Here is a 27,017-nt window from a genome sequence, read left to right as displayed (position 1 = left end):
CTGGGGAGTGAGGGCACGTGATAAATGAGAGTCACGTTGCTCATACCCTACTGAGAGGCACTCGGGTCCAGCACTGCTGACTGCTGTGTAAGAAGCTGAATGGAACAGAATAGTGTATTAGCAAATCAGGCTTATTCATGACAGATTTCATATTGGGGGGAGGAGAATAATGTGATGTAGGTATGATGTACCTCTTCTTAGGCAGGCAATACTGCCTGTGAATAGAAAACCTCGCAGATTCTATCATATTGCAATTTTTTAAAATCTATGTTAGGCAAGGTATACAGTACGGATTATTTTCATATAATGTATAGAGGAAGGTGAAGCAGGAACAATTAAAGACCAATTTCTTTTTTAACCGCTTCATGATGCAGCTATATGTTCACACATTTTTGTGAAATATTAATGGCAAACACAGCAGTTAATGATGTATACAGGCCTGATGCTGAATTATATCTCAGGCAAAAGGATATGTGATTTATCATATTTGTTTTTCTGTGTCCTTAATTTTTCTGTGATTAATGTGTGATGCAAATGCAATGCTTTTTATATTACTATGGAAAAAAATTATACTGTTTTTTTTCCTCAAACTGGCAATGCAAAATCCTTTAAAAAAAAAAAAAAAAAGAGGCTCTTTTAAATACAAATGCATGAGCATTTTTTAATGCTATCAATTTAGATCTATTATGATAAATTCTCCTTGGGATAATTTATGGTATTATGGCTTACAGAACACCTCAGGGGATCAACAAAGAAGTTAATTGTTCCTCAGAGATGTACAGTTTCCACCCTTTGCCCCTCAATCAACAGCTTGCAAAGCAGTAACTGAGAAAATGGGGAGAAACAAATCTAAGCATTTAAAATTATTTCTTCTTGGAACTGTTCTTGCTAGAACATACAGAAATAGAGGCATCTGGCTGGTGCGAGGTTCTTACACATCCCTCTGGCTACTTGCAGAGACAGGATCTTAGACTAGCCTGATTCAGGTCTGATCCAGTATAGTGATTTCTGTGTTGCTTACCCTTAGCCTTTGTTATTCTGGGTCAGTTGATCAACACATTAGGAGCTGTAACCAAGAGTCTATCCATGTTTTGACCAACTGGTAAGGAAAAGCTTAGCAGCAGGCTGTACTGTGCCTGCTTATTCAGTGTGAAATAAAGGCACACAAGAGCCTTTGAGGGGTCGTTTCTTTTTCGTTTCTTGTTTTACCAGTGTGTGTTGTGCTAGTGGGAACGCGGGGTAAAACATTCTAGACAATGTTACAGCTGTTACTGAATGATCAAGTTTATTAACATGTCACAGGGCTGTGTAGTTCAGGTATTTGGAAATATTGTGACTATCTGGTATTGAAGATGTTTTGAGGGAAGTTAGATTCTCACATCTATCCTATATCTTTATATTACTGTAAAAAACCTTGGTATTGCTTAGATGCCATTATTGCAAATGAGTTTGTGTTCTGTGTTTTTCTGACCAACTCTGTGCTACTCAGTTTTTTTTGCCTTGTGGAATTGCCTATTATTATTAGGAGGAAGTATGAATCATTTCCACTTTCGCTTGTTCTTCTCTAATTAATATGACCGTGGCACCTACAGCATACTACAAAGGAACAGTCCGACCTCTTGGGGAACCTCAGTGTTCGTATTAGTGCCAATGTGGCAACTTGATGTAGTACTGGCAACAAAATCCACCAATTCCTAGCATGATGTAGCTGCAGGTTCTCCCTCCTTTTTACTTACTGCTCCATGCTAGCAATAATTTTAGGAATGACTTCTGTAAATGACTCAAGGGTAATCGCTGTCCTCTCTGTGTTTTGTCAATTATACTTGTGGCAAACCTAAAAGTGTTTTTCCTATCCTTTACAGCAGGGAAAAAATTAAGAAAAACATCCTGGGGAAGCGCTCTGCTGTTTCCACACAAAATCCTGCATCTGGTTGTTAATATGCAATTCCCAATACCGTGAACTTCCATAGAGGTTAGAGATGAGAAAGATCTTTTAGGTCACCTAGTCCTCCCCTCAGTTGGACATACAGTAGATTCACATAAGGCACAGTCGTGTCCCCTCTGCACTGAAAGGGAGCATTCTTTTCACATGGCATGAGTGCTTCACTGATACTGGAAAGAAGAGAAAAGACCTTTTTCCTGTAAAGGGTGTGCGAGATGAAGTTGTAGCACGTTGGCATAAAAGGCTCTTTGTTAGTTGCTATTGTGCTAATGGTGCTTTGAATATGAATGTTTTGTAAGCAAGAAACAGGCAATGATTCAGATGAGCAGTGCCACAAAGAAAACTTAAGCAGGACTGGAAGTGAAAGAAAGTCTTTGGTGTTTTGCAGTCTGTTTTTAAATGGGTTGCACAGATTCAAGTAGTCAAGAACATGCATATAATAAACACAGTAGTGAAGCTGTAGCATCCACTACAAATTTGTAAAAAATAAAACAAAACAAAACAAAAGTGCATTCATATTACAGTAAAACTGCTGAGGAATTTGCTGGCAAATGTGTGTGTGTGTGTTATACATGCCTCTGTCACAAGTGAAACGAGGGTAAGGCATACATTTTCAGCAGGCTGAAGTGCCTCCTAGTCTATCTGGTAGAATTCGCCAGTCTCCATATTATCAGACTGTTATGTCTGTTTTCATGAAATGATTCTCCTTCCCTCATATTTTACAGTTGGTGAACTTAGAAATCTTTGAAAGATACAGTTAAAAATAGCTGCCTTTTCACTTGGCTATCCAAAATTTAGGAATTTGTAGATTATTCTAGGATATAGAATATACTTATAATGGCATAAGATATCTTAATAATCTTCTCTTTGCTAGATAAAATATACATAATCCTGTTCTTGAACAAAGAGGAATTAAAAAAACTCTGTGATCGCCTTCCTTCCTACTACCAAAAAGCCAGTGCACTTACTAGCCCTCTCCTTGGATTTAATCTACATGCTGCAAATTTTACAGCTAGGGATACCTGTTCTATCTTTAAACAAACTTGCTCAAGCATGGAAAGCTGTCTATAAAAGCAGCAGATCATGTATATTGATGAGAAATGTGCTAACAACAGTGCACTTCAAGCTGTAAAACGCGAAGTTAGTGAAGAGTGGCTAGCATGTTGTAAATTCGCCATGGAATTTTTCCAGCACCTAGGCCATGTAAAAGGGTCTAAACTTTCGAACACAGGTGAAATTATGAAAGTATTTTTTTCAGTCCAAGAGTAGAAAGTGTGCACGTTATTCTCCAATTTAATAAAAATTATTTGTCATTCCCATGTGTCTATAGTGGTTAGACAGGATATTCTGCTGACCAGAGATAAAACATTGCAGAGAAGTGGTGACGGCAACTTTTATTCCTAATACAGTTGATTCATAGAGACATGCATATATGCATGCTTTCATAATTATGCATATAGGGATAATTTAAAGGGCCATTTTTAGATCTGCTGTGTGAACATATAGAAAAATTGTGAAGTTTCCCTGGGAAGACCTCTTGAAGATTATTTTATTTTGGTATGCTTAAAATATTGAGACTATATGAACACTTAAGTAGTTCAGTATTGTACTTAAGAGAGGCATCAAGAACTAGCAGTTATGGTTTCTTACTCTGCAAGGGCCTATTTCCAATTTGCGGACTCAGTCAAGCAGTGCTTTGTTGAGAGGATCCCTCAAGAAACCCATTGCAAGTTTTGCCTGAGTCAGGACTGCAAACTTCTACTGTTTGTATTTTTACATGATATAAATATTTCCAATAAGGCTTCCCCATTGCTTCTGTAAAACAAGAGTTGGTTGAGAAAGCTCTTTTCCAGGCAGTTACTGTTAAAAGAAGACAATGAAAGTCTGCAGGTGGAGTATTCTAACTTGCTTCCATCAGCATCTTCAACAGCTAAGATTACAAGACACGAAACTGAGCTAAGTCTGGGGGGTTTTAAACTCTTGTTTGTGTCCAGTGTTAATGTGCAATTTGTTTTATTTTGTTAAAGATGCTTTTCAATGTAAAAAAAAAAAACAAAAACAAAAACAAAAACAAACCCAAAAACCCCCTAAAGCAAGAGATTTAAAATTTAGATGATTAACCTTTAGGAACACTGAGTGTTTTGTCAGGGACATGGCCTTATTATAGCTGACAGCAGACCACTCAATCATTTAGAGTTTAGTAAGGAAAGGTGAGTATAGTATACTCCTATGAGAGTGAAATAGGACTCCCATAGAATTAATACTAAAATCTATAGAACTGAAGAGTTTTGCCTTTGCTGTTGAATTGTATAAGCTACCTTAAGAGTTTATAGAAATGTAATAGAAATGTAATAATGATAATCAGTACCGGATGTCTTTCTAAAAGATATGTTGTATCACAAACATAAATTGTTAAGATTATTACGCAAATTGCTGTATTAAACTTTATAGCCTTCATAATGGGCTTTTGTGCAAAAAAGGTGGCAGGATCAATAGTCCAGCTGTAGTGTATCTACACCAACGCACACAGCATGGGCAACAGGAGGAGCTGTAAGCCATTGTGCAGAGGGAAAACTATGATTTAGTTGCCATCAGAGAAACATGGTGGGATAATACACATAACTGGAGTGCTGCAATGGATGGCTATAAACTCTTCAGAAGGGATAGGCCAGGAGGAGAGGCGTTGGGGTGGCCATGTACGTTAGAGAGAGTTTTGATTGTCTAGAATTTAATGATGGTGATTATAGGGTTGAGTTTTAATGGGTAAGAATCAGGGGGGAGCCAACAAGGCAGATATCATGGTGGGAGTCTGTTATAGAGCACCCAACCAGGATGAAGAGACAGACAAAATATTCTATAAGCAGCTGGGAGGAGTCTCACAATCACTACCACTTGTTCTCATGGGGGACTTCAACTTACCAGATATCTGCTGGAAGTACAATATGGCAGAGAGGAAACAGTCTAGGAGGTTCCTGGAGTGTGCAGACAAGAACTTTCTGACACAGCTGGTGAGGCAGCCAACTAGGGAAGGTGCCATGATGGACCTATTGTTTGTGAACAGAGAAGGACTTGTGGGTGATGTGACGGTTGGAGGCTGTCTTGGGCGTAGTGACCACAAAATGATAGCATTTTCAATTCTTGAAGTAAGGCGGGGGGCGTCAGCAGAACTGCCACCTTGGACTTTGGCTTGTTCAGGAGCCTTGTTGACAGAGTCCCTTGGGAGGCAGTCCTGAAGGGCAAAGCAGTCCAGGAAGGCTGGACATTCTTCAAGAAGGAAACCTTGAAGGCACAGGAGCAGGTTGACAGTCCAGGTGGCGGGGAAGAAGACCAGCCTGGCTGAACAGAGAGCTTTAGATGAAACTCCGGGAAATGAAGAGAGTTTATGATCTTTGGAAGAAGGGGCAGGCCACTCAAGAGGACTACAAGGAGGCTATGAGGTTATGCAGGGGGAAAATTAGAAGGGCCAAAGCCCAACTAGAACTTAATCCGGCTACTGCCATAAAAGACAATAAAAAATGTTTCTATAAATACATGAACAACCAAAGGAAAGGTAAGGAGAATCTCCATCCTCTATTGGATGTAGGGGGAAACGTAGTGACAAAGGATGAGGCAAAGGCTGAGGTACTTAATGCTTTCTTTGTCTCAGTCTTTAATAGTAAGACCATTTGATCTCTGGGTAGCCAGCCCCCTGAGCTGGAAGACAGGGATGGGGAGCAGAATGAAGCCCCCATAATCCAAGGGGAAAAGGTTAGCAACTTCCTACAGCACTTAGACACACACAAGTCTGTGGGGCCAGGTGAGATTCACCCAAGGGTACGAGGAAGCTGGTCACCAAGTGCCAGCACCAGTGGCACCACCAGAGCCAGCAAAACCACCACTGCCACAACCACCAGCACAAACACCACCACAACAGTCACCAGCACTGGCACAACCACTGGCACCACCACTGGCACAACTACCACGAAGACCACCACTGCCACCACGGGCATCATCACCACCACGAACAACCACCAGCACCACCATAACCAGCACCACCACAAGTGGCACACCACCACCAGTGACTCAACTACCAGCACCACCACCACTGTAACCGCTACAACCAGCAAAGTTGGTGTGCCCATCAAGCCACTTCCCATCATTTATCAGCAGTCCTGGCTAACAGAGGAGTTCCCAGTTGACTGGAGGTTAGCAAATGTGACATCCATCTAGAAGAAGGGCCAGAAGGAGGATCTGGGGAACTGCAGGCCTGTCAGTCTGACCTCCATGCCAGGGAAGATTATAGAACAGAACACCTTGAGTGCCATCACATGGCAGGTACAGGACAACCAGGTGATCAGGCCCAGTAAGCATGGGTTTATGAAAGACAGGTCCTGCTTGACTAGTGTGATCTCCTTGTATGAAATGGTGACCTGCATAGCGGATGAAGGAAGGTAAAGCCTTTGACACCATTTTTCACATCATTCTCCTGGAGAAACTGATGGCTTATGGCTTGGATAGATGTACTCTTCTCTCGGTAAAAATCTGGCTGAATGTCAGGGCCCAGAGTGGTGGTGAATGGAGCTAAATCCAGTTGTCAGCCAGTTACAAGTGGTGTTCTCCAGGGCTCAGTATTGGGGCCAGTTCTGTTTAATACCTTTATCAACGATCTGGATGAGGGGATCGAGTGCACCCTCAGTAAGTTTGCGGATGACACCAGGTTGGGTAGGAGTGTTCATCTGCTTGAGGGTTGGAAGACTCTACAGAGGCATCTGGACAGGCTGGATCGATGGGCTGAGGCCAAAGGTGTGAGATTCAACAAGGCCAAGTGCTGGGGCCAGCACTTGGGTGACAACAACCCCATGCAGCACTACAGGCTTGGGGAAGAATGGCTGGAAAGATGCCTGGTGGAAAAGGACCTGGGGCTGTTGGTCGACAGCCAGCTGAATATGAGCCTGCAGTGTGCCCAGGTGGCCAAGAAGGCCAAGAGCATCCTGGCTTGTATCAGAAATAGCGTGGTGAGCAGGACTAGGGAAGTGATCTTGCCCCTGTACTCAGCACTGGTGAGGCCTCACCTCGAGTACAGTGTTCAGCGTTGGGCTCCTCACTACAGGAGGGACATTGAGGTGCTAAAGCGTGTTCAGAGACGGGCAACAAAGCTGGTGAAGGGTTTAGAGCACAAGTCTTATGAGCAGCAGCTGAGGGAACTAGGGCTGTTTAGTCTGGAGAAAAGGAGGTTGAGGAGACACCTTATCACTCTCTACAACTACCTGAAAGGAGGTTGTAGCGAGGTGGGGGTTGGTCTCTTCTCCCAAGTAACAGGTGATAGGACAAGAGGAAATGGCCTCAAGTTGTGCCAGGAGAGGTTTAGATTGGCTATTAGGCAAAATTTCTTCACCAGAAGGGTTATCAAGCATTGGAACAGGCTGCCCAGGGAAGTGGTTTAGTCACCATCCTTGGAGGTATTTAAAGGATGTGTAGATGTGGTGCTGAGGAACATGTTTTAGTGGTGGTCTTGGTAGTGTTAGGTTAATGGTTGGACTTGATGTTAAGGGTCTTTTCCAACCTAAGCAATTCTATGATTCTATAAAGCTGAAGATCAGATTAGATTAGTGTAGTTGGTTGTTTCTGTCCCTAAAATCTATGACTCCATCATATTTCCTGTAAAGGAGTGCAATACAAAAAAGTAGTTTAAACTCTCAATGACCTGTCCTGGCCAGCTGCTTTGTATCTGGTGGTCTGATTTTTAACAATGATGTGAGCAGTTGCTGCAGAACCACAAGTGCTTATGACTCCTTATTTTCAGAGTTCGTAGTTTAAAAAAGTAAGTTAGAGTGTATTGTCTGTGCTATTACGGTGTCGTTTGGCCAGCCAGCTGTGCTGCTTTTGATGGGGGACAGGACTCCTGCTTGCAAACACCGTGGCCATAGCATACGAGCACATGCATTGCCTGCCCTAGGAAAGAGGCAGCATTTCCCCCTTTGGCACCCTATGACCAATCCTTCTAGTCTGGTTTCACAAAAATAACCTTGAAAATTTCAAATTGTATTTTCTGATGGTGAAGGAGACAGGGAGACTACTGGCCTTTAAAATACTTTCTGTGGCTGTTCATAGATCTGCTGGATGTGTTGAAATAAATCAAATGTTGCCTGTTAGCTGAAGAAAGACTATTCCTTCTAACCAATGACTATTTCTGTTACAGAGCTCCTTCTGAACTGTAGTGTATTTACTACATAACATATGTAAAGTATTTTTATGAAGTGGAATCTGATGAATCTTTGAAAATCAGTTCCTCTGTGCACTACGTACACAAGGTAAAAACATCCACACATTAGCTGAGTTTTGGAGATTATTTGCATTATTGGTCTTTTTAAGATATCTGTCTCCTGATATTATATACAATATTATAAAAATAAATTAAAAATTGAAACCTTATATAAAGATAAGGCAGTTGTTTGTAATTTTTTTTAATTTATGCCAAATACTGTGGTATATAAAGAGAAAGCTTTGCTAAGTTTTAAGACCAGTAACTGCCCAAATTAAGTACAAAAAGGAGGAAAAATGTTTCAGATCACATATGTTTTTGGATAAGGAACAGGAATATTTTATGAATATATGAAAAGTTACTTAAAAAAAATTCACATGGCTTCATCTGTCAGTCAGAAATCGTGTTCTGCATAGTCATGATGTCAAACTGCTATCTGACAAGATGTGTGATTGTGCAGTTGAGATACAACACATCCACCAGTAACAGGGCTTCCCACGGACAGCATACCAGTCCAGTGCATGTTATATAAACTAACATCTTCCCTGTATTTAAGCACATTTGTTCCTCTGTTGGCCAAACACTGGGTAATGAAAGCAGAAGTTATGAGAAAAGGCCAGTTTCCAAGCTATCTAAAGGTCAACATTACAGTTCACTATGGCAAGTTTCCTGGGGCACTGACAAAGTGGTATTTGTGAACATAAGTTTCAAAAGAATCACAAGTGGTTATATTAATTGTATTCTGACTGTGAAAGGTGATACCATACAGTGGCTTCCTTTCTCTTTGTTTTCACCCATTTCATTATTTTTTTTCTTAATTTTCATTCATGTAGCATTGATTTGTGTTAAAATCCCCAGCGTAACATTAGCCTATTTTTACTATTTGATGAAAACAAAAAGTCACAGACTTACCCCAAAGAGCACAGAGTTTACTGTGACACACCATCCAGTCATGTGAAATGGAGGATATCACAGGGAATATGGGATAAGTACAGCCTCGTTGCTGAGTTTCCTTTTCTAATACTTTTAATTGTTCTCACAGCAGCAGCTGTTCGTCTCCTTCTGTGGTAGTCATTTCAACTCAATTTGCTTGCGTGTTCTGTTCTTACATACGTGACAAAGGGAGGGCAAAGTTTCCCATTGCTGTGGTTGTAGACAAAGGAAGCCCATTGTATTTGAGAACAGCTGAATTATTATCTCTCTCAGTGCACAATAAAATGTCACCACCACGTCACAGCAGCAGTGTACGTGCTGACACTGGACTTGGAAAGTACCAAAAGCAATGAGGGCCAGAGCAGAACCACTTGGCTAAATGCTTGTCCTTTGATCGCATATTGGAGAACATTAACTAAAATTCCCAGAAAAGCTTTAAAAAGAATAAAGACTACCAGATTTCAGTTCTCGTGCTCCTGGAGCGTCACATTCTGATTCTCACTGCTTTGTCTCTGCAAAAGTAGTTGTCAAATGAAGAGTGCTTCTTTTTTTTTTTTTTCTTTTCCTTACTGAGCATGTGCAGAGTTCATTAAACATCCCTAGTAAGCCTGGGTACATGAGCGCTCCACAGCTAGAGTCCCAAGAAGGGCCTTGATACTTCGCCATCATTTTAGCATGTATTTCATGACTACAGAATCAGACATTGTGCAGTCAAATGTGAAGCTGCAGATAGGGTGAATTGTCCAGGAATCCTTTGTCATCCATATCCGTGGGTATCTACACTCTGAGGCTCAGTCTATTTTCAGACACTTGTTGAAAGGTGGATTTATAACCTTCCTGCCACCCTTCCTGCACTCCCTTTTACTACCAGCCTCACAATCTTTTATTCCCAGCTTCTTTCCATGGCGCTAATCACTCTCTACCATGTAACCTAGAGTATATTTTATTCCTACTGTGGCTTCCTCCTTTAAATTCCTACTTTGCTGTCTGCTCAGTGGTTACCTTGGTATGTTCACATGCTTCATAGCTAGGAGTTCCTGGGGTCCTTCTCCCTCTTCCACAGTTGCCCGGCCTTCCCTGTGTAACATAGGGATGGTTATGAATATCTGCCCAGTTCTTTCATGTTCTTCTTCTAACCACACTAAATCTGGTCTTCCCCTGCAGTACTCTGCTCATATCAGAAGGACTGAAATTGGTGTACTTAAGACCAAAAAAAAACAACACACAAACACAAACAGTTCTGGTCTTCAGCCTTCACTTACACACATTGTCCTGATCCCACTGAACAAGTTGTGCAAGTCTTTGACCTTATCTATCTTCTTCAGTAGCTACTACATATAGCTGAGCTTTGTCCTCTTTTTCCTTCCTTCCTTTCTTACCCTATTCTTTATTTTCTTTTTTTTCTATTATCTATTTTCTTACTTTCCATTATATCCCTCCCTTGTCTCTATCCTTTACGGTTGTCTTCAGATTCTCTTCTTTGGGTCTGAAATTGCTGTCCCTCTCCAGTTAAATTTGCTGTTCTCGGTGTGCTGGCAGCAAAGTGAAATGTGATGAAAACCTGATCTCTGAAGGCTTCTATGCTGGCATACTACAGATCAGATTTTTAGTAATTTTTACTTTGCTTCCAGCACACTAATTGAATACAGCAGAGCAGAACAGCAGGGGACAGAAACAGAAGACACTAAGTCCTGACAAAGGCTTTCTCTAGGGGTAGGTGGTCAATTAGCATATCTTATTAGACTGCAAACGCTAACTACCCACAGACAATGAAGGACTAGATCATTCACAGATTGAAAACCGGTGAATATGTACATCTGTGGATATTCAGGCAAGTGCTGAAATCCTGTGCAAAGTTGTGGGCCAGGTTGCGTGTTTAAAGTATTATCATTTTGTGTTCGGTTTTGGTCCCCTCACCACAAGAAGGATGTTGAGGCGCTGGAGCGTGTCCAGAGAACAGCAACAAAACTGGTGAGGGGTCCGGAACACAAGTCTTATAAGGAGCAGCTGAGGGAACTAGGGTTGTTTAACCTGGAGAAAAGGAGGCTGAGGGGAGACCTTATATCTCTCTCCAACTACCTGAAAGGAGGGTGCGGAGAGGTGGGAGTCATAGAATTATAGAACGGTTTAGTCTGGAAAGGACCTTGAAGATCTTCGAGTTCCAACCTCCCTGCCATGGGCAGGGACACCTCCCACTAGACCAAGTTGCCCAAAGCCACGTCCAGCCTGGCCTTGAACACCTTCAGGGATGGGGCCTCAACAGCCTCTCTGGGCAAGCTATTCCAGTGCCTTACAACCCTCAAAGTGAAAAACTTCTTCCTAACGTTTAATCTAAACCTGCCCTCTTCCAGTTTATATCCATTCCCCCTCGTCCTGTCACTACATGACCTAGTAAAAAGTCCCTCCCCAGCTCTCCTGTAGGCCCCCTTTAGGTACTGGAAGGCTGCAATAAGATCTCCCCGGAGCCTTCTCTTCTCCAGGCTGAACAGCCCCAGCTCTCTCAGCCTCTCCTCATAGGAGAGGTGCTCCAGTCCTCGGATCATCCTCATGGCTCTCCTCTGGACACGCTCCAGCTCTTATGTTGAGGACTCCAGAGCTGGATGCAGTACTCCAGGTGGGGTCTCACGAGAGTGGAGTAGAGGGGCAAGAGTAGGGTAGAGAGTCGACATGTTCTGTCAAGTAACAGGTGATAGAACAAGAGGAGATTTCTTCAAGTTGCGCCAAGGGAAGTGTAGATTGGATATTAGGAAGAATTTCTTTACTGAAAGGGTCATCAGGCATTGGAACACGTTACCCAGGGCAGTGGTGGAGTTCCCATCCCAGAAGGTATTTCAGGGTTGTGTAGATATAGTGCTTAGGGACACAGTTTAGTGGTGGGCTTGTCAGTGTTGGGTTAATGACTGGACTAGATGATCTTACAGGTCTTTTCCAATCTAGGAGATTCTGTGTGATTCTGTGATTTTACTGTATAGTTAGAAACCACCAACTTAGAAGAGGCTAGGAGCACTTGTATTGTACCTAAATAAAATTCAATGTGTAGATTTTATCTGTATTTATTATTTATTAGGACTGTCAGGGGGCTTCTTGTGACCCTGTGAGATTTGGTGAATGATACTGGATTATTTTTTTCTGTTTCTGTTTGATTGCTGTACAAGCAGTAGAAAAATATGCATTATATTTGCTGTATTACTTTTCCGTGTAAGCAATTGTAGTAGTTGCCAACGAAAGGCTAAGGGGTTGAGAACAAATGCGGAGATATATTACAATCTCAAATGAGAGCAATTATAAATAGAAGAAAACTGGTCCTTGAAAATTAAAATGGAAACAGACATAAGTTGACTGTGAAGCTGATTTGTAGGACACTTCCATTTTAGGATAGTGCTTCTGTCATACAAATATTTGAACATCTGGATGTAGACGAATCTAAGATACCTATTGCTAGATCACTCAGTCACATAGTATTAAGGATTTCAAAGAACTGAAAAGAGAGAAGCCAAGTAAATACATGCTTGTTTCTACACTACAAAAGGGTTAGTTATCTTGCATTCCTGAGCATTTACTCTCATATGTTTATTTTCATTGTTTATTTATTTACTGTTTGGGGCATCATAATGAAGAAATTCTGCTATTTGGACACACAAACAGGAAAGAAGATAGGACCTCTTGAATTTCATGAGAGTGCTCTGGAATCTGAATCCCACTTCAGCTTTTGTTAGCTTAATTGTGGTGGGTTTTTTTGTCTGTTTGTTTCTTAGGGTTTTTTATTCTTTGTGTTGTATTCTGGGGATTTATTATGTATTAATAATTATTTATGATTTGTGTAATAGCTTTGGACTTTCTTCCTCCTAAGCTGTCAGTCTATATTTATTTTACAGAGTCTTATGAAGATTCAGCAAAACATTAAGTACTTTCTTAAAATTAAACAGATGCCTGGAAGCTTTGCTAAATGCAGCAGTTTTAAAGCTAAACCTACTCTGCTGTGATTTACTAAGTAACTTCCTACATTCACACAGCTTAATCCAGCCACCTCTTATGCCACAGCTGGATTCCAAGGGACCATTCGTGTAACTGGCAGGAGTGCTCCTTAGGCAGTCCTAGTTTGGGATGATACGGATGACTGCATAATTTGGAGATCATCTCCCGTATATTGTCCTGCTCCTCCCAAATGTATATTGTGCATGGTGCAATCTGCACTGTTTATGGTAAACTAAGATGTTCATTCTTTTTCGGGGAACAGGTCAATATTGAAGGTCTCTTCTCAACCCTGGGGTTGCAATAAGATTTCTCCCTTACTGGAGCTATGATTGGGATGAGCTGCAGGAAAAGCCTCTGCCCTGTCATTCAGTCTTTTACTCTTCATCCAGTTACCTGGTCTCAATTTGTAGCCTCTCTGTAGCTGGCAGGAGATCACTTTTTTTCCTCGTATTTCTCAACTTCAGCTCAAGTATCCCTCCCAATCTTGACAGCAAGAGCTAAATGATAAAATGGGTGTCTAGACATTGCTATATTGCTGTTCTTAGAACTAAATAGTCCTTGGTCTAGGTGCCCTATAAATAATTGAGACGAGCTAACTCTTTGTGAATTAGCACTGCTTCCAGTTTTTTTAAGTGGAGCAGAATGACTGCTGTAAAAGGTATCCAAGGTTTGTGATGTTTCCTTGTTGTATAGTAAAATAGATTAACGTTTGGGGCTTATACACTATTACAGTCAAATTGCTCTAAAGACAGTTCATGATTGCAATGTCTTATTACAGTGCTGTGATTCAGTTTGTGTTTCTGCTGGCCTCCTTCCTGCTGCTGCAATTTAACAGATATATGTTTTTAAAAGCCTATTACTTTGCATTTTTTCTGTTCTCGGTGTTTAACTTCTTTTATATATGTATTAAAGCACGCTGTCTTTTTGAAGGCAAATGGGACAGAGACAGGTCTCCAGGCTAGCAACTACTAAGAATTCAGAGGTTTTGTTTCCAGCTCTGCAACAAATTTCTTGTGTGACCTTGGTCAAGTTGATTAACCTCTGTACAAAATGGGGACAATGAACAGCAGTTACCAGTCATAGGTAAAACTATCTAAACATAATAAGTTCTTCAAAGTGTGTCGGGATCTTTGATAGGTAGATAGTGTATATGTACTGAATCAGGGAGAGGAGAGAAATGGTTGCAGCAAAAGGCTACAGCTAAAGAAAAATGGAAAAAGGAAAAATATGAGGTAAAAAGAACAGAGAGGTTGGGAGAGGAGTGGGAAGCTGGAACCAGTTGGGATCAGTTGGAGGTGATTAATAATAAAAGATGTGGGTCCTGTTCAGAGTTAATAAGGCAAGAGAGGAACACTAGGATAAATGTGTTTGTCTAGCCACGTGTAAACTGATGAATGCAAAGGCATTTCTGAACTTTGGGAATTGGCTATGCTGATCAGCTTGCTTCAAAGTTCAAGGAAAACAACAGTAAAATAATGTAAGAAAATCAAAAAGGAAATATTTTCTCCAATGCATACTTTATATCTTGCATTAAGTACTACAAGTTGTCATTGAAAAAAATAGCATGAAGGAAAACATCATTCTGTAAGAAGTATAGGTGAGCTAAGCTGTCATTTAAGAAGCCTGTTTCAAAATTGTATATTCTGCTTGGGCTTAGGAGAAATTTCCCCTACTTCCCACTACGAAGAATCTTCCATTTACTACTTCAGGCATCTGGAATTGACTAAGAAACATCAACTTAGCCATCTTTTTTTTTTAGTTAATTTAGGTACTTATACCATGGTTATCATTATGATTTGTAAATATTCATTTCACACACCAACTTTTATACATAGGAGCATGATGTATTCTGAAATCGGAAGTCTCAGTATCCAAATGCTGTTTTAATCAATATTCTTATTCAATGAAAAAATACATATATTTTTACTTTTAACTTAATTCTCCAACATTAAAAAAAAAACAGAAAACAAACTAACAATCTGAGTGTTTTAATCTAACATATTTTAGATGGCTTTAAGCTTTTGCATTTACTGCTGCTGAACAGGATTTATCTCACTTTTTTGCTATCACAAAAAGTTCATGATTTTCAGTTATGAGACTGACTAGAGATGCAGCAATTGGTAACTGCCTGAATGAAGAGTAAGCATGTGAAAAGAAAGTCCAGAAAATAAAGCTGATTTGCTATAGGAAAGTGGATATATAGTGTTAAACCAGGTGAGAAGCTCAGCGACAAAATGTATCTAGTTGCAGTATTTAGCAGAAAATAATCTGTGGTGTTCTGAAACAGTACTCAGTTGAACAGTCTTAAAGTGGACTATACTGATCATGAATAGAGACTTTTATTTTTACTAATAACTGGAAATTCATTGCAAATTGTTCTGTCTTGCAAAATGGTTAAGAACACTTTGGCAGGAAGCTTTGGTATAACCTCTACCTGCCTGCAACGCCTCAGAACTGTTTGTATGAAAAAAAAAAACACCCTTGGACAGACTCCATTTGTTCTCCAGTTCACATGGCATTACCCGGGAAAGCAATTCTACCATGTGCTCAGCACCGTCGGTTCCTATTAGCTTCAGTTTAAGTGAAGGGGCACAGCCCCTCTGAGGAGATGCAAAGTTGTGTCAGCTCAGATCCTTAAGATGAAATTCAGTTCCTCACAGAAAGGTCTGCACAAAGCCTATGTATCATTTAAGTGCCACTTAATTCTTTATAATGGAGCTTGGAGTGGATTTGAAGGATCTGATGGGCTTTTTGCTGTCTCGTCTGCGGAGGGCTGAGTTTCACCCCTGGTGAATATAGACAGTAAAAAGGCAGCTATACCGCCTCAGGAAATACATCGTATTCCTTTGCTGTGACTAGCGGAACTCAGCTTCAATTACCGATAGGAACTGGTGATATTATGCTGATAAAATAAATCGCTGTATACTTTGCTCCCTATGTTGCATGTTTAGCTTTAGACTGTGATACTCTGCTGTAACAGGAAACTGAAAAGTGAAAACAAAAAAACAAGCAAACAAACAAGCAAAAAACCAAACCCCCAAAACAACAACAAAACAAATGAAAAAAAAAAACCACCCCACAAACAAACATTAAAAAAACTAAACAAAAAAAAGGAAAGAAAAACAAACCAAAAAACCCCAAAACAAACAAAACACAAAACAACCAAACCAAACCAAACCAAACCAACCAACCAACCAACCAAACAAACAAAAAACAACCCGCAGACACGGACACGGCCTCCCTTTTCCAGCCGTGGCTGCGCGTGTTTAACCGGGCACTGTCTCTGCGCGGCCTTCAGCTTACACCGTGCCTGCGGGTTCCCGCCCGGCGGGCTCTGGGGCACAGGGCCCGGAAAACACGGCCAGTTAACAGGGCAGAGTCCGCGGGTGATGGGGGAATGGCTCTGTCGGTGGGAGGGCGCTGCGGGCGGGCCGGGCCGCGCTGCCCCCCCCCCCCTTGGTTTTACTGGCACTGGTGTTGCGCTGCTGCTGGTGGTGTGTCATTAGTAAATTAATAAAGTGCTTTGATACTGATTCGCTTTAAACCATGTGAGCTGAGTAGCTCTTCCCTGCAAAAGAAGTTGATTCCGGTTCTCAAGGCCTAAATGCATGAGCTAGTCTAGATACTTAACACAGAAGTATTTTAGGCTTTATGTTCTGTAAAACACTCTTGGTGTTTTCCAAATTTGTGTGGGTATAGCCAATACCCAGGGCAAGGACTCCATATATTTGTGATATTACCGATAGCTGCATTCTGAGATAGCAACCAAGCCAACACTACAAGTAATTCACAGAGGAGAGAAATATTTTTTTTAAAGAATAGTTCAAATTATGTTTCCAGAAAAACCTCCCGCCTGAGAGAGCAGAGGCCATCTAATACATACTTTTGAGTTTAACTGACTATTCAGTCTTTCAGTGATCCTTCATATTATCGAAACATTGGTAGAAATAGCCATTTAGATATGTAAGTTGCAAAATATACACATGCAAATAGGTGAGGTTTGGTGCTAACATTTTACTGAGCTTTTTCTGTAAAACCTGCAAGTGGATGGCAGGCTCTGATGGTTGGACTCGATGATCTTAAAGGTCCCTTCCATCCTGGACAATTCTGTGATTCTGTAATTCTCTGGATGCATGCTTTCACTCAGAAAGGATGAGGCGATCCTCTGTCATGTAGGAGATGTTGGCCTCGCAAACTGATACGATCCCATTCTCAGTAGAGCAGTACCTACGGACCCCAAGCACAATCCAGATTTCTGGGTATTATGTGCTAGAAAAACTTAGTGGATTTGCTTCAAAAAATTGTAGCTATGAAAATTGTTTAGGAATCATTCCTCCAGCGATATATATATTGCCTAATGAACGGTGCAAATTCTTATGTAGACGTTTGGGAACTAAAGTGGTTTTTATAATGAAAATCTTAATATGAATTTCAGATTGAGCTTCCACTGAAAGGAATCAGTGTTCCTTATATTGCTAGAGCTTACCAACAATTGTACCGGGACTGAGGACACAAGTTGTTTCATGTCAAAATGTTGGAAAGGATTTTATTGAAAGACTTTAAATTACACTTCTATTTCTTGCCATGATCCAATGGCATTGGGAATCGTATTCGTAAGTAGTTGCAGACAGAGGAAGTCAGGGGCGTAGGGAGGCTGAATCACCCGTTGAGGTGAGCATAAAAAGCTGCAACTGCCTCTCGGTATAAATGCCCACTATTAAGCTCTTTGGGCCCAAAATTAATTTGCATGCTTCTCTTGCTAAGTATTTCTCCTGTAGTTCTCTTCTTGTTGGGCTCATGACCATTGCAGGTATATCACATGTATTAGTGTCACAGAAGAAGACGTGATCTGTGTCCCTATATGTGGAACTTGTTCTGCCCTTGAAACCTAGGGCACTTAACGTACAAATTGAGGTGCTAAGGCTTTCTTGTAGTCTCGCCCAGGATTGCTGAGATGACCTCTGAAGGAACTGAGAACCGTTTTGTGTGGATTGCGAGCCTTACAGGCTGAGCAAAAGACAGATTACTTGAGGGGCCTTCCCTTGTTTCACATGAGTATATGGCACCATGCAAGGGAGTGTATCTCTGTATATGTATTTTCTAAAAAGTATCCCAAGCTAGCACTCCACCCTATAATTTTGCCTACGGAGGGGAGTGAAAGAATGATGGAATATTATATATTAGTCATATTACTTCATAGTCTATGAGAAGGAACCTTGATACTACGGAGGTGAACTCAAAAGAAGTAGTATTATAATCCAGAAAGAAGTCTACAGGAATTAAAGCCCCTTTTCTCCCTGCCTTGAAGAAAAATTTCTCCCTACAGCTCCTCTGCATCTACTTTAATGCAGTCAGAGCTCTGTTTTTCGAAGACTACTTGCTGTGTGTGACCTTGAGGACATTTTGCAGAACCAGCTTACCAGAGATGCTAGCATTAAGAGGAGCCACAAAGCACACACCACACCACCTTTCAGACAGTTAAGGACCTTCCTGACTAGGCTTCCTTTCCCTTGTAGTAATAAAGTAATAGGGCGTCTGTTCTAGTCTTTTCCCTCTGCTTTTTGTCTCTTTCCCCATGATTTCCCAACCTTTACTTCATTCAACACCTGTCCTTCTTATGTTGCTGGTTCCTGCCCCTGACTATGCCCCTACCATTACAGGTATCACAGAGTTTCACAATTGCTGTCATTATGTTGATCCCTGTACCTTTTTATTATAGCTTTTCTCTCCCCACTGTGTCTCTCATCTATTTACACTGTAAGCACTTCAGGATAAGGAGTGTCTGCTCAGGTTTGTAGAGAGTCTAACACAATGGATCCCAGTCGTAGGTCACTTTTCGGCTACCATAACGATTCGTTAGGATAGTAAGTCTTGAGTTGTTGGCCCCCAAAAAATATTTCCTTGACTGTAAGGAGCGTGGAATTGGAAAATTAACTTTTATGTTCTTTCAATTGACAACAGAGCTGTCTTTTGTTTATTGTTGTTTTTTAAGTTCTATTTTTATTACAAAATTTGTTGGCACAGCAGGTGTTGTAAATAATTTTGTAAATTGCCTACGGCTGTCTACATCATAACCTATGGCTGCATTATCAGATGATGAAAATAGACAACTCAAATGAGAAAGTGTTTAGAGATAAGTGAAATGTGAATTCTCCTGCCAATGGTTTTGGTTGTTTTTTTTTCTTTTCTTTTCTGTTTCATAGCACGAATTATCAAAACAAAACAGTGGTGTGAAATGCTTCCATGTTTAGAAGGAGAAGGCTGTGATTTGCTAATCAATAAATCAGGCTGGACCTGTACACAACCAGGAGGACGGATAAAGACAACCACGGTAGGTCACTTCTCTGTTCTATATTTCTTCAGTTTCTCATTCACTTTAGTTTATTGAAAAACAAAGGGTGAGATTTCGAATTGTTTTTCAGCACAGATATGTAAAGTCTGTTGCCTTACAATTAAGCTATGTGCCCAAGTGTGCTTACTGATATACACAGCAATGTTATCACAAAGACAAGAAAAATGTTTAATTCCCACAGTTTCTAAGAGTGGAAAACATATCAAGGTTTTCTTAAAAGGCACCAGTGGTTTAACTAACATTTGTATTCAGCCTGAAGACAGTATCTGATTGCTTCACTGTACACGAATTTTCTTATGCTGAGGAAGTGTAGGGTATAAAACTGAACACATGGTCTAGCAGGACGAAAAGAAATCTTTCACTGGGAACTGGGGAGAAAATATTTTTGCTATTCTCACTGTACTGGCAAAGCAAGATGCACAGATAGATCTTTAGTTTTCAATGAGACTATCAGTGGGACCTATATAAAACACACTAGAAGATCCCTCCTTTCAGCTTTCTTTTGATCACGGTTTGTTGATAAAACCCTCAACTCTGATTTGGTGTCTTGGGGCATGTGCTTGTGGTGAAGCTGAGAGTATATACGACAGTAATAGTTTGTAGGGCCTGTAATAGATCAAACAGATTTCTAGAAAATGTTCTCAAATGCCAATAATTCTCTGACTTCAAAAATGGAAAAAATCTGAAGAGATATAATAGAGCAATATTCTGATAGCTTGCTAGACCTCTTGAAATGATTTTTCCCCCCTATAATCTTTTTTTTTAGATTTACACGGAGCTTGAGTGTAATTTAAGTAAGTGCAATTTCAAGAATATTTAGTCTTAAAAGTACTTATCAGTGAGGATTAAATTAAGGCCCATCATCCCCTGTACAATTTCTCTGTCTGAGCAGGAGACATACACCAGTACAAAACCTTTTATTGTTTCAGAATGACTATATTTTGGAAAATTAACATGTTTTTCACTTTTTAAAAAAGAAGGAAGATTTTATAGGGTTTTATGAGATACTTACAAAGCAAACTTTATGAATTGTGATCAGTGTTTTGATGCTCCTGTATTTACCAGACATAATATTCATTATGGACAGGGCTATTGAACTTAACTCAGTCCCTGAGGTCTTACTTAAATATTGTTCGCTTTTAGATCTTTTGCATTCACGTAATGTAAGAGTGACATAAAAAAAGAAAGGAAGGAAATAAGTTTTTGAAGCATTAATGTCAACTTCCAAGGACAAGGAGACCTAATACAATAACTTTGTCAAAGTTGAAATATTATCTTAAATCTCGTTAATTCAGGGGTATTTTCTGTACCCGAGGTAAACGGAAAACCCCTGTACTGTGACACATTGCCAGCTGTCATTATAGTTCTTTATTTGATGTTTTATGCTAATGGCATGACTGAGTAATGCAAAGTAAGCAGAGGATCTATCCTTCAGTATCTATCTTTAATGAAGTTTTTCAGATATCCTTTCAGATTAAATGCCAGAAGTCTGATTCGGAACTCTCACTTGTCTGTGTAGCTCTTTAATCCTGTTGACATGAATGGAATGACTCATGATTTTGATTAACGTAAATGCAATCATAATCATGCACCATCAGTAAAATTAAGGACATGGCAAGTGGAATACTATAAAACAGACTCTCCCCCACAAAGAGACATCATTGTCACTGGTGAGGAGAGATTCTGCCAGAGCCAAATGTAGAACAGCTCTGAGCAGAAGCCCTCATCTAACATCAAGCAGTCTTCAACAGTTGGTATCACACATGCAGACACACAACAAACACACAGTACTTTTCAGTCAAGCCAGACTAGCAACTTCAAATACTTAAAGAAGCACTGAATCCAGAAGGGGAAGGAGGAAAAAAGAAAAAAAAAATGGGGGGGAGGGGGCAAAAAAAAGAGCCCAAGAACCCCCAATCTATAATACAGTATTACTAAAATAGGAAGAAGAAAAAAAATGTTAATTTGTTCTTTAGCCACTTGGTTGAAGGGTAAGCCTTGGACAATGGTAATAGGTTTGGGAACTGTGTCTTCGGAGGACTATGAAGTTCATGACTGCAATTAAAGGAAAAGAAAATTTCTAACAGAAACACCAAAAGGCATTATTTACTGTGGCAGTACTCTTAGGTCAACAGCTGCTGATGCAGCCAAGTAATTTCTAGTTCTGCTCCTAAGCAACACACCTGAGCTGCCAGGCCCATCATGGCATCTAAGTGTAACGGGAAGAATTTCCGGCTGGGAAGGGCCAGAAAAATGGCCACCAAGTAGTATGGGGAAATAAAGGTCCAAACTTATTGAATTAATTATTATACACTAAATGTCTGTTATTAAGTAGAAATAATTCTTGACCACATCTCCAGCGACAGCCAGATTAGGTCCTTAATTTGTTAACTATCAATTTTGTTAACGCACATTTGTTAACCTAATATTTGCAGGCCTTTCCTGCTAATATTAGTTTGTATCTTGAAGATACTTGGCAGAAGGTCTTGCATTATCGTAGCGGTGGTAGATCATATAGCAGAGATATCACTGTTTGGTAGATGCTGAGACAATAATTTGCCACCCGTACTAAAGCCAGAACAGTATTGAACTCTGATGGACTGAGACCAGCTGCTGTGATACTGCCAATTTTGGCACTGATTCCAGGAGGATGGGTAGAAGTGTAACTTTCTAAACACTGGGTTTAGAAGTAGCACGTGGAACAGCAGAACTAGTGGAGATCTTATGTAGGACTTGAGTTCCTTTTTGTGTGAGAATGTACTTTAGGACTCACAGTTAAATATGTTTATACCCCCCAAAAAAAGGAAGAAATAGGATTCGTTTTCTGTAGATGAGTTCAACATTTATTATTTTTTCTATGAAAATACCAAGCAAACAGCAAATGAAAATACCCATTGCTCCAAAGCAAATGTGCAATTTCTATAAATTGTTTGGAAAGCGCTTCTGCTACTTTATGCTTTGTGTCAAAATTGTTTAGACTTTCCATGCAGAGCCAGATTTTTTCACTGCCTGGCACTTTTTGTGATCACCTCTGGAAATAATGCAACCAAATCAGAATTCTCTCCTCACATGGGTAGCGGTGTTTTATATCCATTTTGTGCTCGCTTTGCACAGCTATAAATGACAACACAAGGTGCAAGGCAAAGGAAAATCAGACTCAAAGTATACTCTAAATGGATCTGGATGTCACTTCTGCCCTGTCATCCTTTCTACAAGGTGTGAATGAACCAAAGATTTTTCATCTGCTAAGAGGCTTTTAGAATCGAGGACTGACCGGGCTAACTGCCAATCTATGTATTAAGCAGCTGACTGTCAATACAAGGAAACAATATGGCAACTTGTAGAAGAAGATAGCAAGAGAATACTACACAATTTTTAGCACTTTCAACACACTAAGTACTTTCATATAACAGACGTCCTTACAGTCACTTTAAAATCACCTGCCTTAAAAATGTCTTCTCCTTGTGCTACTCTCATTACTCTTTCAATTCTTTAAAAAAACCCGAAGCTATATGATTTTTTAAACTAGTATGTAGTTTCAGTAGTGCCAGAAGATATCCTTTTTTTTTAACGTATTGCTGAAGGGCCTGTCCATTTTCTATTTCAAGTATAAAACTTGCCAGCGCATAGATGAGAAGAAACACAATGTATTGGATTTACAGGGGAGATTAATTTTAGCACCAAAGTGTATATATGTTGTCAATGATCCATCACTACCTAATTGTTACTTAATTAATTCCTTCTTCTACATGATGTGATTTCAATACATGGAGCTTAACAGAACATTCATGCGCCAGTTCCTCGGTAGCTAACCTTTTAAAACCTTTGCGATTTTACTGCTAAATTAGCTGAAGTGGGAAATTATGGAGTATGAAGAAGCTAAGACAGAGCTCACAGTGGATAAAAGGTGTAATTACTCTGACATGGAGCTCAGTGCTTAGCTAGTAAAATTTACTAAGGATCTAGCTTCACCAAGGGACGTGACTTTCTTAATAGAGTTTACTTACACACAGAGCAACTTAGCATTCCTCGCCATTAATATAAATGACATGCTGGCTGGGTTGGAAAGGCAATTTGTTCCTTACCCTGAAAAATACAATAGCTGTTTGTATTGGCTGCAATTTAAATCAAGATTTTTCCGCAGAGCTTTATCATACACATATGTATGATAAAGGTAACTCAGATAAAATGTACTGGTTTGCTTTTCATCACTGACTTATGAGCAATGTGTTCTCATTCATACCATTACATTCGAAGTAAAAAGAAATATATATATATATATGTTACATATTTGTAACATACTTGAGGATTTACTTTTTTTTAGACTGAAGACCAGCTGGAAATGTCCTGAGGCCATGGTCTAGTGGTCTGAGCTTGGGACTGGGAGCCAGAAACTCCTGAGCTCTAATCCCGGCTCTGACAGTGACTCCCTCTGTGGCCTTGGGTAAGTCACTGAACCTCTCTGCCTCAGTTTCCCCCAGCAGTAAAAATAAGATTAACAACCCTTAGCTACCTACCATAGTGAATTTGGGAGTCCTGAGTTAATATTTTAAGAGGTTTAGGAAGTCAGAGCAACTCAAAAATAAAAATACTGTTATTTATAAATGTCCTTATTGGTGATATTCATGTTGTTGTTAGATATTTACATAACCCTGGCGTTCCTGTACTTAGCCTCACCTACATTCCAGCTCTGAGTGTTTCTAAATGTGCATTCCGTATCTCCACAGGTCAGCTGATTTTATTTGGTTAAGCTATTTTTGGAAGTTTTTTGACATCTTGCCAGTTCTAGTTCTGTGTCATTCCAGGACACAATACCCACCAAAATAAGCTTTCAGGCAGCACCAGATTGGAGCAGTGGAACGATGCTGGCATGCATGCCATGCCAAATTAAGTTTCCCCTTCCACTTTGTCAGAAGTGGTCAATTCATGAAACAGACATTAAATTCACTTGTCAGCAGTTCATCTACCAAGTTCCCTCACTGTCGTGACTGTAACAGGAACGCTACATACAGACCAAGATTACGGAGGATATTTTTCAGGAAGCTGGTGTATCCTCTTATCCTGATCCAAAGAATAGCTTTCAGAAACAAGCAGGAAGTTATGATTGTGAATTTTCTGTCATTCACAGCCATGACTGTGGGGGAATTGGAATCTTTGGCTACATTTAAGCTATGGGACCAGGAGCGCATCCTTGCTTCAGAGTCCATATACATGCGCAATTGTGAGTTCCTATGTCTTCTCTGTCTTCTCTTTTTTGGGGTGGCCCTCTTCATGATGGCATGCCTGACACTGCTTTGTGGGAGATCTTAGCAACACCTCTCACAAATACACTTATGTGGTGAAATAGATCATTAACTCAGCCCAATTCTGTTGCAGATCATCCTCAGCCATACTCACTCCAAATTTCTTTTGGGATTTCTAGAAACCTGGTTTAAGAAAATCACTATCCTTATTGTCACTAAGAACCATCTGTATTCTTAACTCCTGCTGTCAGCCAGTTAGAGCTCCATGAGCTCTGAGGCATTGCTTCATCAAGCATTATGCATCACAGAGTCCTCTAGAGCTAACTCCTGTCTCAGTAGGGTGGTCCTGAAATTGCTATTTGAATGAAGTTTTCTGAGACCACTATCACATAACTGGAAGCTAGCCTGAAATACCTTTCATATGTTAAAATGTTTATATGTTCTACCTTTTGTATTTATATACCAAGCTGACAAAGGGTAGAACATGAACACCTTCTGCAGAATATCTTCTGCAGGTATTGTTAAGATGAAAAAGTCATGGTATTTGGATGTGCGACTATACATGTGAACTACCAGAACTAGGTTACTCATAATTAACATTTCAGTCTAATGTAACTGCATATCTACAGGATCAACCCTAGTCATGGTCCGGTGCTTCAACTGAGCCTTCTAATATATTTTTTTTTTTATCAATTTGATACTCTTCCCAGTAGTACTAGCAGTAATTATGAGAGGAAATACCAATTCTTGACATGTCATAGCCCTGTGCTTCAGTGTACACTTTGTAGATTTGTACCCCAAGACTTAGATTCAACCCGTTGTTTATTTCCACGGCTTTCAAGAGATTTTTATGCTCTGAACAGTTTCCATTGCTCTAATTATTAACAAAAGTTATCATAATTTCTAAATAGGTCATCACTGCAGTAGCAGAACTAAATTCCTTTCTGTTAAATTCACAGAATCACAGACTGGTCAGGGTTGGAAGGGACCTCTGGAGATCATCTAGTCCAACCCCCCCGCCAGAGCAGGGCGACCTACAGCAGGTTGCACAGGACAGCGTCCAGGCGGATTTGGAATGTCTCCAGTGTGGGAGACTCCCCCAACTCTCTGGGCAGCCTGTGCCACTGCTCTGCCACCCTCAAAGGAAAGAAATTCCTCCTCATGTTTAGATGGAACTTCCTATGTTCAAGTTTGTGCCCGTTCTCTCTTGTCCTGTCACTGGGCACCACTGAGAAGAATCTGGCCACATCCTCCTGGCACCCTCCCTTTAGATATTGATCAGTGTTGATAGATCCCCCCTCAGTCTTCTCTTTTCCAGACTAAAAAGACCTAAGTCCCTCAGCTTTTTCTCCTAAGAAAGATGCTCCAATCCCCTAATCATCTTAGTAGCCCTTTGCTGGACCCTCTTCAGCAGATCCCTGTCCTTCTTGAACTGGGGAGCCCAGAACTGGACACAATACTTCAGATGTGGCCTCACCAGGGCAGAGCAGAGGGGAAGGATGAACTCCCTCGACATGCTGGCCACAAGCAAGTTAGCATGTGAGTTGAATGTCTTACGTCTCAGAGAGGTTAAAAATCATGTTTCTAATTTTTGTATAAGAAAAGAATAGTAGCTCAAGACAAGCTTACGAGTGGTGAGATGGTCTTTATGGCCCCAGGTCTGAAGTCCTTCATGCACTGAGAAAGCTAAATAGAAATAAAATCCTCATGAAGCTGAAGAACCTAAATAGAGTGGGGCCATGGTATTGCTTCATAATATGCAAGTTCTTCTGCATATTATGCAAAGACTGCGCTTCAACTAGTACAGTCTTTTCAAAGCTGTGCACTCCTTTGTGGTACCACTGTGCTGAATCCCACCCATTCTATTCTCCATCATCCTTATCAAAATACATGTATTTGTGGCAGCTAACTGATCTTCAAGTCCTAAATCCAAAGTGCTAGCAAAGGTTTTGTGATATTTGTAGGCTTCATGTTGAAAGGAGCTGGCAGAAACTTGAAGAATTACCTTAAGGGGATTAGGTGCCTTCCTCTGTCCTGAATGCCGAATAGTTCTACTGACGTTCAGTGATTCACACTGCTTGAAAAGACACCATAGTTTACTTCAAGAATAAAGTGGAGTAAAATGTCTAATTTCAAATCATAATTTGTTAATGTCTCAAATAATTCCATGGAAGAAAAAAGGGAAACATAGGTTTTGTTCTTCTCTTTCAGAACAAATATTTTCAGATTTTAGTGGGGAATTATAATAGCCTCACGTTTCATTGTGCGTTATAAACTTACAGAAAATATTAATACCCATGTCTGGATGGGCTCTGTTAAAGATATCACAAT

At 40.3% G+C, this 27,017-nt stretch overlaps 1 protein-coding gene across 1 annotated transcript in view; it reads left to right on the top strand.

The window, feature by feature from the left end:
• FAM19A5 (family with sequence similarity 19 (chemokine (C-C motif)-like), member A5) overlaps positions 1 to 26,613 on the top strand; it is a 366,191-nt gene extending 339,578 nt beyond the window's left edge. The window contains exons 3-4 of the mRNA XM_009883214.1: positions 19,295 to 19,422; positions 26,608 to 26,613. Of these exons, the coding sequence (XP_009881516.1) occupies positions 19,295 to 19,422; positions 26,608 to 26,613 (134 nt within the window). The remainder of the gene's footprint in view (positions 1 to 19,294; positions 19,423 to 26,607) is intronic.
• The last annotated feature ends 404 nt before the right edge of the window (positions 26,614 to 27,017 follow it).

The sequence above is a fragment of the Charadrius vociferus genome, unplaced genomic scaffold (assembly GCF_000708025.1).
Source record: "Charadrius vociferus isolate BGI_N301 unplaced genomic scaffold, ASM70802v2 scaffold363, whole genome shotgun sequence".
Classification (NCBI taxonomy): Eukaryota; Metazoa; Chordata; class Aves; order Charadriiformes; family Charadriidae; genus Charadrius; species Charadrius vociferus.
This window is presented reverse-complemented; position numbering and strand designations above follow the sequence as displayed.